The 13,606-nt window shown below is 44.1% G+C and overlaps 1 protein-coding gene across 4 annotated transcripts in view; it reads left to right on the top strand.

Moving 5' to 3' along the window:
* Nucleotides 1–9,697, top strand: part of RAPGEF1 (Rap guanine nucleotide exchange factor 1) — a 190,326-nt gene extending 180,629 nt beyond the window's left edge. For all 4 annotated transcript variants that reach the window (XM_072632772.1, XM_072632771.1, XM_072632770.1 and 1 more), the window contains 3 exons: nt 1,788–1,885; nt 4,641–4,769; nt 8,863–9,697. In XM_072632772.1, the coding sequence (XP_072488873.1) occupies nt 1,788–1,885; nt 4,641–4,769; nt 8,863–9,013 (378 nt within the window). In that variant the 3' untranslated portion in view covers nt 9,014–9,697. The remainder of the gene's footprint in view (nt 1–1,787; nt 1,886–4,640; nt 4,770–8,862) is intronic.
* Nucleotides 9,698–13,606: the final 3,909 nt, after the last annotated feature.

Below are 13,606 nucleotides of genomic sequence, written 5' to 3'. Positions count from 1 at the left end.
CACAAAGCAAGTCCATCAACCAGTCAGTCAATAAGCACTTATTATTAAGCATCTACTATGTGCTGGTCCCTGTGCTGCGTACCAGGGATGCAAAAAGAAGCAAGAGAGTCCCTGCCCTCAAGGAATGTACAGTATAATGAGGGAGACAACAAGCAAGCAAACATGTAAGTACGGACAGACAGATGCAGGAAATAATTAGAAGAGGGTTGAGAAAGACTTCCTGTAGAAGATGTATTTTGGCTGGAACTCAAAGGAAGCCAAGAGGCCAGGATGAGGAGGGAGAGCATTGCAGGCACAAGGGGCAGCCAAAAACAAAACAAAACAAACCACCAGGAGTCAGAGAGACAAGGAGGCCAGTGTCACTGGGTTGAATAGTGAGTTTTGGGTAGCAAGGTATAAGAAGATTGAAAAGGTGTGGGGGAGGTAAGGAAGGTCTTTGAATGCCAAGCAGAGGATTTTGTATTTGATCCTCTAGGTAATAGATAGGAAGCTATTGGAGATTCTTGCGTAGGAAAGTGACATAATTGGTCTTGCATTTTATTTCCTAGGTGCAAAGCGCTAGTGTCAGGGGGACCAGGATAGGCCTCGTGTAGAGCTTTGAAGAAATTGAGGGACTCTGCCGGGCACCAGTGAGGAGAGGGCACATTCCGGGCATCGGGACTATCCTGTACAGAGGCTTGAAATAGAAGATGAAGTGTCATGGTTGGAGAGCAGCAGTCAGGCCAGGTTGTGCATGAAGGAACATAGCATACAGTGAGCTTGGTAGACTGGGGCCAGACTGGGAAGAGCTTTATATGCCAAATGGCCCAGAGGAGTTTGTATTTGATCCTGGAGGCAGTTGGGAGCCAGTGGGATTTCTTGAGCAGAGGGAGCACATGGTCAGACCTGCATTTCAGTAATATCAATTTTGGGAGCTGTGAACTAGAGAAGATAGACTGGAGGCCAGTTAGGAGACCACTGCAGTAGTCGAGGGCCTGAACTAAGGCAATATGTGAGATATTGGACCAGGGAAGGCTTCTTGAAGGAAACAGCTTTTCAGCTAGGAATTAAATGAGCAGGTGGAAAGAGATAAAGCTTCATTGTTGCAGGTTTCACCTCATCTCCCCAACTATAGTCACTTCACAAGGGCAAACATTTTATCTTTTACTTCTTATTTTACCCGCTCATGGCATCTAGTAACGTTATAGGTATGCACTAAAGAAATACATGAATGAACACCTGGGCTGTCATTGTAAGAAAATAACCCCACCGAGCCATCAGTGGAATATGCTTCTAGAATGGTGGTTCTCATTCTCTGTCTCAGTGCCTCATTGTAACCAGTGGTAAAGCAGTGGCTACAGGCACGCCTGTGGATGAGGAGCACGGCTTGTGTCTGTGGAACAGAGCAGTACCAGCTGGTCCATGCAGCAAATAGATCCACAATTTCATGAACATCAAGCTGTAAATTCTTTCCTGCTTGATAAGAGATAAGCCTGGGCTCAGTTACACCAAGGATTTTGACTTGGAAAGATGTTGGATCTTAGTTGACTTATTCCTGGACTTGTAGCATGTCAGAGCTGGAAGGTATCTTAGAATGAAAATGTATCATGTGAAACCCAGAGGGCCCTTGGCCAGCTGTCATACAGACAGGAAAAGGAGGTTTCAGGCGATCATTTGTCTTGCCCAAGGTCGTCCAGCTGGTTAGTAATCAAGCCAAAACTGGAAGCTCCTTCTCATAGTGTGGTGCTCTAACCGCTACACCATACTGCTTTTTCATATTTGTTTCTTTGTCCTATGTCCTCCTCTAGGGTCTGGCTGAGTACTGCACTTTGATTGATAGCTCTTCCTCCTTCCGAGCCTATCGGGCAGCTCTTTCTGATGTGGAGCCTCCCTGTATCCCATACCTGTGAGTAGTATCTTCCTCAAGCTCAGAACTTGATTTTTTCTCCTCTGAATAGGAGAAATATTAACCTCCACCCCTTCCTGCATAAAAACCTTAGCTTCTAACCATGAAGTTTGAACCTTGAAATAAGAATCTTTCTCCAGTAGAAGGGGTCTTATGTGCTAGCTTTAACATCACCAAGTCCTTTCATGGATTTCCTTCCGTGATTACTAAATATCTCTAGACTGCTCCTTAGAGCTAAGATGGCACCACAGAGAGAATCACCTTCCCTTGTCATCCTGAAGTCAGGTGGCTCATTCAGTGCATTCTGCCCCATCGGGGCCCCATCAGGATCCAAATATCCAGACCTTTGGGTGAGGGAGGGTATAGCTGTGGTGCCCAAGACTGAGCTCTCTCTCATGGTGGACAGCTAATCCAGTCATCATTTTTCTCATAATCCTTCCCCCAACTTATTTCATCTTAAAATTTTTTATTGGTAACTTGTTTCAACACATATTCAAACCTCTACATAATTCCAATTGCATCCTCTAAAACAAGGAAAATAAACGTGGTTGCAACTGATACATCATGCAACTTTCCCGTCCCTTAAAAGAAAGGGCTGTGTATTTCTGAATGGAAGCCCCTTGTGTAAGCATGGTAATCCAATGGTTTGGGGTTTTTTTCCAAATTCTGTGCCCATTTAAAGTTGTCTCCATTTACTTGGAGTAGGGACTAATCATTTATGTAGCACCTACTGCTTGCCCGCACTATACTAAACGCCTTATGGATTCATCTCATTTGATCCTCATGACAATCCTATGACGTAGGTGCTATTATTATCCCTATTTCGAAGCTGAGGAAACCAAGGCAAACAGAAGTTAAGTGACTTGCCCAAGATCACACAGCTACTAAGTGTCTGAGGCCAAGTTTGAACTAGGTCTTCCTGACTCAAGTCCACAGAGCTGCCTGAAATAATTGTCTATATTCTCTTTTTGACTCTGCTGTGTTCACCCTGTATCACTACATCTGTATTTCCCCATATTTCTTTGAATGCTCCCTAGCTGCCATTCCTACTTCCATTATGTTCATCTCTCATAATCTTTCCGGCCATTCCCCAGTCATTGAGCAGTTTGTTTCTATTTTTTAATTTACCAATAGTTCTGCTTGGAATCTTTTTATGCCCATAGGTCTGTTGTCAGGAATTTCCTTGAGTTAGTAGTGAGAGCATTGGACCAGAGAATATGACCCATTTTTTCACCTTTTTTGCATAATCATTAGGCCAGTTCGCAGCTCCATGCTGGACCTATTTTCCCTCATCCCCACTACTATAGAATTTTTTCATCTTTTGTTGCCTTTGTCTCATTTATGAGTATAACAGATTTGCTTCCATTTTCTTTTCTATGATTAACAATTTTGACACTTTCTTAATGGTTATTAATACTTTACGTTTCTTCTTAGGAGAACTTTTTGTTTATATTCCATTATCATTTGTGGTGAACCCTCTCTCCCCATCTTACTTTAAAGCCTGATGTTAACAATTAAGTGGGGAAATCATTCTACTTAATTGTTCCCATATTCATAGGCAATCACAGATAACCCATAAAGTGATTACCACTGCAAGGACATAATTACTTCCCTGTAGTCAAGCCTGTGTGAATTTGATAAGAACAACTGAGTTATGAATGGTAAGCCCTTCATTTACCACCCAAGGGCCATTCATGACGCTCCAGCCCCTCAAAGAGACCTCACAGAATTTAGAACCAGGAAGTAGCTTAGAGAGCATCTAGCCCAATTCCTCCTCTTACAGTGAGGACATTGAGGCCCAGAGAGGTCAAGTGAGCTTCTCATGGTCACCCTGCTGGTTGGCGGCACAGACAGGATCCAGATTCCAAATGGGTAGGGGTGGCAGCTAGACAAAGTGATTAACATTCAGAAAAACTGCGTGAAGGAAACAAAACTCCCAAGTTGATGGACAAAGAATACCTACAAGGAGTAGATATATAAGCAAATCCATTCATTATTCTTTTGGCAAGAGCTGCCTGCCACAAAGTTTTTCGTTTGACCCAATGTTTTTTTAAATATATGAATTTTCTTTTATTAGCCACTCAACAAATATGAGTATTTCAGTATACAAAGAACAGAAAACAGGATTGTATATGAAGCTGAGTTTCCATTTAATGCAGTTTGGGGTTTCTTTTTAAGTACAGATTATATTTAGAAAGGCAGTTGTTAAATAGTAGATTGAGAGCTGGCTTCTAAGCCAGGAAGTCTTGGATGCAAGTGTGATATTTACTGGCTGTGTGACCTTGGGCAAGTCACTTAACCTTCCGGTGCTCTGGACAGCCCTCTTGAGACTGTAAGTTGAAGAAAACATACTAATTTGAGTTGGTAGAGGGAATTTATTATACCACTGATATCACAGGTCTAATCTCCATCCTCATGTTAAATCTAACATGGTGGTAACAAAACTGCCCTGCTTGTCTATCTCCTTCTGAATATCCTTATACTCTCTTCTCTGTATTTACTAATATTTCATTGCCACTCCTTTTTCAAAGACATCTTTTGTGCAGCAGTACCCACCGGTTAATTCACTGGACCACCCCCACCCCCACCACCCCACCTGCCCCCAGCCCTCTCTTATAATAAATAAGTATAGTCTAGCAAAACAATGGCAGCTAACTTCCACAGATAATTTACCACAAGCTCTTTGGTTGCCCAGAACTCCTTATAAATCAGGTTAGCCCTTTACATTAATCAAATACCTTGTTCATCATTCTAGGGGCCTGATTCTGCAGGATCTCACCTTTGTTCACCTTGGAAACCCAGACTACATTGATGGGAAAGTGAATTTTTCCAAACGTTGGCAACAGTTCAACATCCTGGACAGTATGAGATGTTTCCAGCAGGCGTAAGTTCTGACACAACCCCCAACTAGTCATCACCCCCTAATGCTTCCAAGGTGTCCTTGGGGGACAGCTCTGCCCATCACCAGTGCAGGACCCAACTCCTCCAGACCTTCTTTAGGGAATATTATTTCATCAGTGCCTGCAGCCAGAAAGATCATTACCAGATGGCCAACGTCATGGGAAAAGCTTTTTTGGTCTTAGCAACATTTGTCATCAGTCATGGACTGTAGCCCAGCCTGGCCCTGAAGCTTTTCTAGCTCGATAGTCCTAGAGAACTATGCAGTTTATGAAGCATTTTTCATATATGTTATTTCACTTGGTCCTTGTAATTAATTCAGTGCAAGTAAGTTATTTGGGCAGGTATTTTGAAAGGACCACATGAGATAGTGGTATAACCGGTAAACTTGGAGTCGAGAGCCTTGGGGTTTAAGAGGGAGTCACGAAACTGGAAGAGACCTCCGAAACCACCCCCAACCCGAGCAGGAAGAATTCCCTTCTAGGACACTAAACAAGTGGTCAGGCAGACCATTCCATTGCCTGAAGATTTTCACTGGAGGGAACACCCATCCCCCACTGTCTCCCAAAGCAGTCCATTCCACTTGGGGCAGCTAACTGTTAGAAAATTTTCCCTAAATTAACCTCTCTACAGTATCTACCTATTCTTCTTAGTTCTTTCCTCGGGATCCAGGTAGGAGAAGTCCAGTGTGACAGACCTGGAAATACCTGAAGACAGCCATCATGTCCAGTCTTTCTTCTTGTCTTCAGATAAACATCTCCAGTTCTTTCAGCTAATCTGCATATGAGTTCAGGACCCTGCACCATGCTGCTGCCTTGTTCTGGTCAGAGTCTGGTCAGTGTCCAGAGAGCCCAAACCAAGCCCAACCCTCCAGATGCAGTCTGATCAAGGCAAAGTCCCAGGGCACAATGCTCTCCTTGTTGCTGGAGGCTACACCTTTCTTAATGTAGTCTAACACTGAATTTCCTTTGTTGGCTGCCGTCTCATTCCTGTTGGCTGATTGAGCTTACAGCTCCTCCAAGACTCCCATTTCTTTTTCAGTTGAAGCATTGTCCAGCCATCTTTCCCCAATCTGATACTTACAAAGCTGATTTTGTTTAACCCAAGTGTAAGATTTATGTTTATCCCTATTAAATTTCATCTCCAATGCAAGCCCACCATTATTTTCTAGCCTGTCATCATATTGGATCTTGGTCTCTCACCCAACTTACTAGACACCCCTCCTTGCTTTGAGTTGTTGCATATTTTATAAGCATACCAAATCTCCTTTTATCCAAGTAACTGATAAAATGTGAAACAGCACAGATCTAAGTACACAAGCCCCACTGGAGACTTCCTCCCAAATAACATGGAACCATTAAAGACTGCTCTTTGGCTCCAGCTCAACAGTCAGCCTCTTCTGAATCCACCGAATTTTACTCCCATATAGCCAAGCTCTTTCCGCATTAATAGTGTGAATGTTATTCTTTGTTAATGCTTTGCTAAACCTAGATAAACTCTGGAGAGAGGCAACATGGTATAATGGAAAGAGAACAGTCTCAAGACCTTAGTTCAAATCCCAACTTACTGCCTTTTGTGACTTGTGCAAGTCACTTAACTTCCTTTGGCCTTAGTTTCCTCATCTGTAAAATGCAGGGATTGGACTAGATAGCCTCTCAAGTCCTTTCCGACTCTAGTTCCATGATTCTGTTATGCCATGATCTATCTGTAGCATTCCTGGGATCGACCAATCTAGTAAACCTTGGAGAAAAATAAATAAGATTTGTGTGACGTGACTTTAATTTTGAGAAACCATGGCTTTTTTTTGTTTTTGTGATTTCCACTTTCATTTCTAGATGTTCACTAACTATCCCTTTGAATAATACATTTCAGAATGTTGCCAAACATCAAAGTAAAGCTCACTGGACTCTAGTTGGACAACTGTTCTTTCTTTTTGAAAACTGGGAAAACATTTGCTTTCCTCCCCAGATATCCAATTGGTATTGGTATCCTGTTCTCCATAATGTTCTGACATCACAGGCATGAGCTCAGCAGTCACATCTGCCAGGTCTTTAAAAAAATAAAAATAAAGAAAATTTCACTGACATCTTTTTAGATAACTTGTTACGACACTGCAATGTGACACCAACATGCCTATATTACACAGTAGACCTCCCATTATTCCCTTCCAGCATACCTCCAGTTTACCTTACACAGTGTACCTCCCAGTATACATCCAGTACACCTCCCCAGCAGCAAGCTATCGTTTACAATGAAGAAACATAGTTGAGCAAAACTGGTAGGCTCAGTGACCACACTGGTGGTGCACCACTGCTTAACTGAGAGGAAGAAGTCCTGTTTTATCAGCTGTTGTCCAGCAGCAAGACTGATAAGAGTCCATCAGAATTTGCATCCCTCTTGGTGATGGTTTGGTTCACCCTTGTTGCCATTATGGTGCGTCTAGTTCTCTTGTTTCTGTTCACGTATTAATCTGTGTCTATTCCTACAGGTCTTCTCGTGTCTCTCAGTTCTTCATTTATTTTCTTGTGGAACAATAATATTCCATTTCATTCATTTACCACAGTTTGTTCATCCATTCCCCATTCATTGGGTAGTCACTTTTTTTTCCACTTTTTTGCTACCACAAAAAAGACTGAGATAAATTCACGGGAGCCTTTCTTCCTGTCTTTGACCTCCTTAGGATGTATGCCCTATAGTGGAATCACGTCTGCCAGTCTGTTGTGTACCCAAGGGAGCAGTTCATCAGAGCCAAGTGATTTCGATTCATAAAAGGCACATATGTGCTCCTTACTTATTCTTGGGTGCCAACTCACTGTTAGCTATTTTTGTCCTGTCCTTTTCAGTCTGAATTTTCCAATTTTCCTTGGCAGAGAAAATAGAAGCGTAACGCAAGCTGACCAATTCTACCTTGTCTCCACCATCCAGTGTCCTTCATCTCATCGACGCCAAACAGTGCAGTGATTCTATCCCCTTCTCTGCTCTTCTTTTCTTCAGTGTAGCTTAGAACCACAAAAACCTTCGTGCTAACCATCACTACCTTCCCCAGCCTCCGCTCATACCATGCTTGAACACTCTTGTCACTGTTCCTACAAAGCCACAGAATATGTTTTTGTACTTGCCCTCTGTTCTCTGTCCAGATCTAGCTCGGGTGGTGAATTCCCTGTACATCCACAAAAGTATCTTTAGACAATTCTCAGCTTTCCCTCTCACTGAAATTATTGTGCATTGTAGCTTCAGAGTTTCATTCTTAAGCTTCCCATCCTTTTTGAGTCTGACTTTCCCTGTAGAATTTAAGTTTGTCAGCACTTACCCATCTCTTCTCTGAAATTTTCAAAATCTGCCCTCTCAGATTCTATCCAGAATTCCTGTACAAGCCCCATAGTTTTGTCCTCTGTCCCAAATCCAAAGGGAGAATCATCACTTCATCCCAAGCGTCCCCTTATTCTCACTAAAGTCCCTCCTTCTGGGTGGCAACTCCAAAATACAACTTGCTCTGCCTTTGGAGACATGAAATTACTGGGTCACAAATTCTCTTGAGCCATAGCTTTCTCATCTCAAAAGCAGGGGTAATAATGCTTCTTTTTCTTCCTCACAGGGTTGTAGTGGAGCAAAGCTCTTTTTAAATCTTTACACATCCCTATAACTGTGAGTCGTTACCATCACTGCAATTAGTATTTCCCCATTTTACAGATTGAGTAAATAGAAGCTGCAGAAATTAAGTGACTTTACCAAAGTCACAGTCATGGAATAAAAACTAGAATCTTAGGTATCCTTCCTGCCCCCTAGTGCCATGCTCCTTCCACTCCTTGGAAACAGTTAGACTTTGAAGCAAAGTTCCTGGAAAGGGAGATGAAAGTATTTCTGGGGGTTTCTTAAGCCTCTTAAGAAAATCCTTGGACCAGGGTCATTCAGAGAGTAAGATCAGAGAAGCTTAGAGAAAGGCCCTTAGAGGTCATCTCATTCAACCTCCCACTTCGGACCAGACTCCCTTTTCTAGTTTCCCTGACATTGATTTGGAGACAGTCTTCTAAGTGACTTGACTTAACAGATATCTGCCTTTTTTGTGTCTGGTTTTGCAGACATTACGAAATCCGCAGAAACGAGGATATCGTGAATTTCTTCAATGATTTCAGTGACCACCTGGCCGAGGAGGCCCTATGGGAACTCTCTCTCAAAATCAAACCCCGGAACATAACACGGCGAAAAACAGATCGAGAAGAGAAAACCTAGGAGGAGGAGCAGTGAGCGAGATTATCGCTCAAGAGACACACAGAAGGCAGCTATGAGACTGGAATAGACATTTGGGCCTGTTACTGGACAACTCACCCCAGCGGCGAAAAATTATTCTCTTCCCCACCCCCATTCCCTCCACCCCCCCTGGGTCTGCAAATGCCCAATTCTTGGAGCCAAATAGCCTGTGCTTGGGCCTCCTGCCCAATTGGACGGCAGTTCCCAAGTACTGAGGCCAGCCCCTTCAGCCAGTGCAGGAAATTCTTCTCCACGTCCACTTCCATTTTTCCCGGATGCAGCCAAGATTTCGCTCCATACTTGGAGGTAGGGGGTACAGAAGAAGTCAGTGACCCCAGCAGATCGCGTTCAGGTTTTGTGACTGGTTTGTGACCTGGTGTTTTCCTTTTTGGATGATTGACTGCTTGTCTTCAAGCCCTATTTTAATACTGTGAAGATGCAGTCATCCCAGACCCAGTCAGCAGAATGAGGGAGGAGCCCCTAGCCAAGCCCTCCCCCCCTTATATATCTTTGTCTTTCCTGAAAGGATAGAAGAAGGGGCTAAGAAGCCTTAACACCCTTGGTGTGAAGGACCGAGCTCCCATATAAAAAATGTTGTGTAGGTTAGGGAGGATCTGGTCTCTGTGGAGATTGTTTTTGGGATGTGTGCACAGGCTGAGGATAGAATTGAGGAGATACTTTCCCAAATAGCCAGAATTTACCTAGTCCCCAAAAGGGGGCCACCATTGGACTGGGGTTGTTTTGTGTGTGTTGCCAAGGTGTCATCTCTTACCTGCTTCCAGACTTGTCTCTCTAAAAGCAGAGGGTGTCAAGACACCTCTCTCTTGTCCCTGCATATAGTCCCGCACTTTCAAAAATGGATGCCAGGATTGAGAAAGTCCAAGAAGTTCTGGCCTAAACCACATGACCTTGGAGTGGCTCAGACTTGGATCAGGTCTCCATAGGGGAAGCAGCCTATTTGATCAGACAGACAGATAGATCTGTCTCTAGGGATAGAAAGGGAAACTACCCTCCCCCCCCCCCCCCGACTCCCTTAATACTTTATCATTTTCCCATACTTAAAAGGCACCTCTTTGGTTATTTTTTCCTATGAGGCTTCTTTTAGAAGCTGTGCACAGTCAGGGAGAGGGGCTTGGAGTAAGGCAGGGTTTTACCATTAGAGAAAGAAATTCCAGTTCAGCTTCAGATACTAGAGACTCATTTTCTGGAATGAGGGAAGACTGTCTTGACTTGCAGAGTTTCACCAGAGAAGGAAGGATAGGTATGAAGGACATTTCCCATAGTCTGTTTCTTTCTCCTCACAATCTGCTGCCGGCCAGCCTGGTGTCCTTCTGACTCAGGAGGACTGTGAGCCCCCTTGAGCCTGAGTTCTGTTTTGGGCTGCTTAGTGCGTGCCTTAAGCTTCACTTTCCACCCTCTCTCCACCTCTTCTCTTGCCGTTGCCTTCCTTCTAGTATCCTCTAAGGCCTCTTGGAATGATTCCACCTCCACCAATCCCAACAGAGCTCTTCCTGCCAGCTTTATGTTGCACATTGAATCCATTTCTGTCTTTCTTTAGGAAGAATTGTGTTTCTCAATAAGATTCACTTTAGATGACCCCCTGCCTCTGTTTCAGTAATCTAAAGGAGAGGAAGAAGGCATGACTGTTGGAAATTGACATGGTGGAACAATGTCGGTTCTCCACCTGTTCATTTAACACATCTGGCTTCTCATGATATTTGGGGCATTTCTTTGAATCCACATCAGCACTCCTTCCATGCCGCTTATGGACAACACAGTTGGTCACATAGATTGACAATCCAGCAAAGACCATGAGGAAGGAGAGATGCAAACTTATCTGGAGAGAATTTTAGGCTTGCTGTTGGGGGGAAAGGGGAACAGGGGAGGGAATAGAAACCCTCTTGGTTAGGCAAAACCGAGGGCTTCACAGTAAAAGGAGAGAATCTTTCAGCAATAGATTCCTGGCTCCTGCTGTTCATCATCTGGTGCATTTTTACAAGCTGACATCCCAGCCAGGAGACTTCGGGGTGGATGAAACCATGACCTGGGTAGGGGGAGGGGTGGGAGTGTGGCAGACGCAGGGGCTTCATGCAATGCTCCCCTCCCCCATGGGACAGTGGAGTGGCCCTCTGGGGCTTTCGCTGTTTGCAGCCCCAGTTTTAACATTAATGGAACAAAAAAAAAAATCAGCATCTGTTGATTATTTAAACAGATGTGGGAGTTTTGTTTGTTACAGACAACCAGGATACTTCATTCTACCGTCCATCAAGGGCCCTTTGGCATCTTTTATCAAGAAGTCATATTTTTTTTTTTTCTGTAAATAGGAGAGAAAAAAAGGAATCTGTGAAATGTTGGGCAGACCTCAAGCCGCAGTTCTGAAAGAGTCACTTTATTACTTAAAGTGTGCGTTGTAGCCTGGATGCTCATTAACAGTATTGTTTGTGTGAGGGTTTTTTCCCCTTTTGTTCTGTTTCCTTTCTCTTTTTCTAAGTTGTCCTTTCATTTCAGTCTTTTTCTAGCTTCATTCCCACATCTGCCTCTGGACCCTTGAGTTTGGGGGGAAGGGTTACCCACTGAATGTTAGAGTGAATGTGTGTGTGTGTGTATATACCCCTGAAACAAATAGGTGCTGGGGGACCAGGGGAGGTCCCGCCTTTGGGTCCTGGGAATGTAAGATGACCCCTGGGCTTCAGCATAGGCCTGTGGGAGTCAGTCTCTGACTGCTGACCTTGGCGTGTAGTTTTTGAGTTTCTTCCTCAAAAATCAACCCCAAATACCGTGCCTGCCCCACAGTCAACTCCGGCTACAGGTTCATTCTTGTTGCTGGCCTTAATTCCTCAGCAGTGAGTTGGGGATCCCCTTTCCTGACCCTCTCAATCTAGATACTTATATGTGAGCAGGGACCACTTCATCCTGGCCTATTTTCTTTGAACACTCCCTCATGGGGGGAGGGTACAAAGATGGAGAGAAAAGTGGATGTACATCTTCGCAGTTGTGTCTCTACTTGAGCTGGCAAAGGTTCCACCTAAGATATGGCCATAGGGTGAATACTTCTGGCCCTGTCTGCTCTTCCAGCTCCTCTCCTGGCCTAGGCCATTTGTGGTCTGAGCCGAGTGCCTTGGTGAGCTCAGATGGCTCAACTGAGCTGTCATAGGTGGAAAGGGACCCATCCTTGAGGTGTCCCTGATCTGTGGCCCATTGCATGAGTTCATAGAGTGAGGTGCAGTATTTTTTAATTTATTCGTGAAAATTTGGGCTTTCCTTATACCCCACCATCAGAATTCCCCTTCTAGCCTCTACCATTCCCCAGCTCAGTGCCACAGACCTGGGACCGCCATACATATTTCATTTCTTACAGGGGAGAGGGGAGTGGGAGGAGGGAAGCGCTGCCTCAAAGGGCAGAAGGGATCAGGTTTCATTGCGTTTCCATACAGGAAGGTGAGTCTCTTCTGCCACATACATGTGCTGGGCAAGGGTAGCAAGGGTAGCCCAGGGGCCAGTGGTGAGCCCATGTTTGAGCTAGAAGCCACTGGTCTCCTGCCTTTTCCTTTCTAGAGCCTCCCCTCCTTGAAGTTCCTTCCCCTCTCCCCATGTTACATTGTACTATATATTCCCTACTAACCCATCCCAGTAGTGACATCTCCCTGCAGACATTTCAAAAGTGTAACTTTTATGTAAAAAAAAAAAATAAATACTGATGAAAGCCCCTGGCCTAAAGATCATGTTTACAATGCATGCAGCCATGTGTGCGAGATTAAAGTGACAATCAAACACACCCCTCAGGCTGGGCTTGCCTCCTGTGTTCTGTGGCTCTCCTGTTTTGGGTTGACTTAGTGATGGAAGGGTAGGAGGTGCATGAAGAGCCTCCATCTCTGTGCATTTGTGAGCCCTCCTGGTGACAGGCAGGGGAGAACCAGCTGGGAAGGACAAGGTTACACTGATTTTTTACCCCCAAAAGTCACAGGGAGAGATTTCAGCTCCATGTAAAGAAAAACCTCCTGCTACTAAGTAGTCCATATTTGGAATGGGCTGCCTAGGAAAGTGAAGAATTCCTTATTAGTGAAGGCTTCGAGCAGAGTGGATCCACATTTTTCAGTGACATTGTAGGAGATTCTGAGTCTGAGAATGCTGTGTAAAAAAGCAGACTGAAGTCATAAAATGTGTCTTCCTCTCTCCAAAAGTAAACCATTCAAGTCTATTCAAGTCTCTGTCCCTCCTTTCCCCGTATGAACAGAAAGCCCAATAATGGTCATGGGGCAAAGGAAGACCTAATGTAGATAATAGTTGGCTTAAATACATGGGTGGAAAGCCATTAGGTAACTCGATGGAATCAGTCTCAGACACTAGCTGAATGACCCTGGGCAAGTCACTTAACCTCTGTTTGCTTTAATTCACTGGAGAAGGAAATGGCAAACTACTCTAATATCTTTGCCAAGAAAACCCCATCCTGGGTCATGAAGAATTAGACACAACTGAATGATTGTACACCACCAAAATGCATGGGTTCCCTTCAGATACTTCAAGATAGAATCTGAGAATAAACTTTTCTCATTATGAGCACGTTCATAGCCCACC

Source organism: Notamacropus eugenii, chromosome 1 (assembly GCF_028372415.1).
Source record: "Notamacropus eugenii isolate mMacEug1 chromosome 1, mMacEug1.pri_v2, whole genome shotgun sequence".
In the NCBI taxonomy this organism is placed as follows: domain Eukaryota; kingdom Metazoa; phylum Chordata; class Mammalia; order Diprotodontia; family Macropodidae; genus Notamacropus; species Notamacropus eugenii.
Note: the sequence above shows the minus strand (reverse complement) of the source record. Positions and strands in the feature narration are given on the sequence as shown.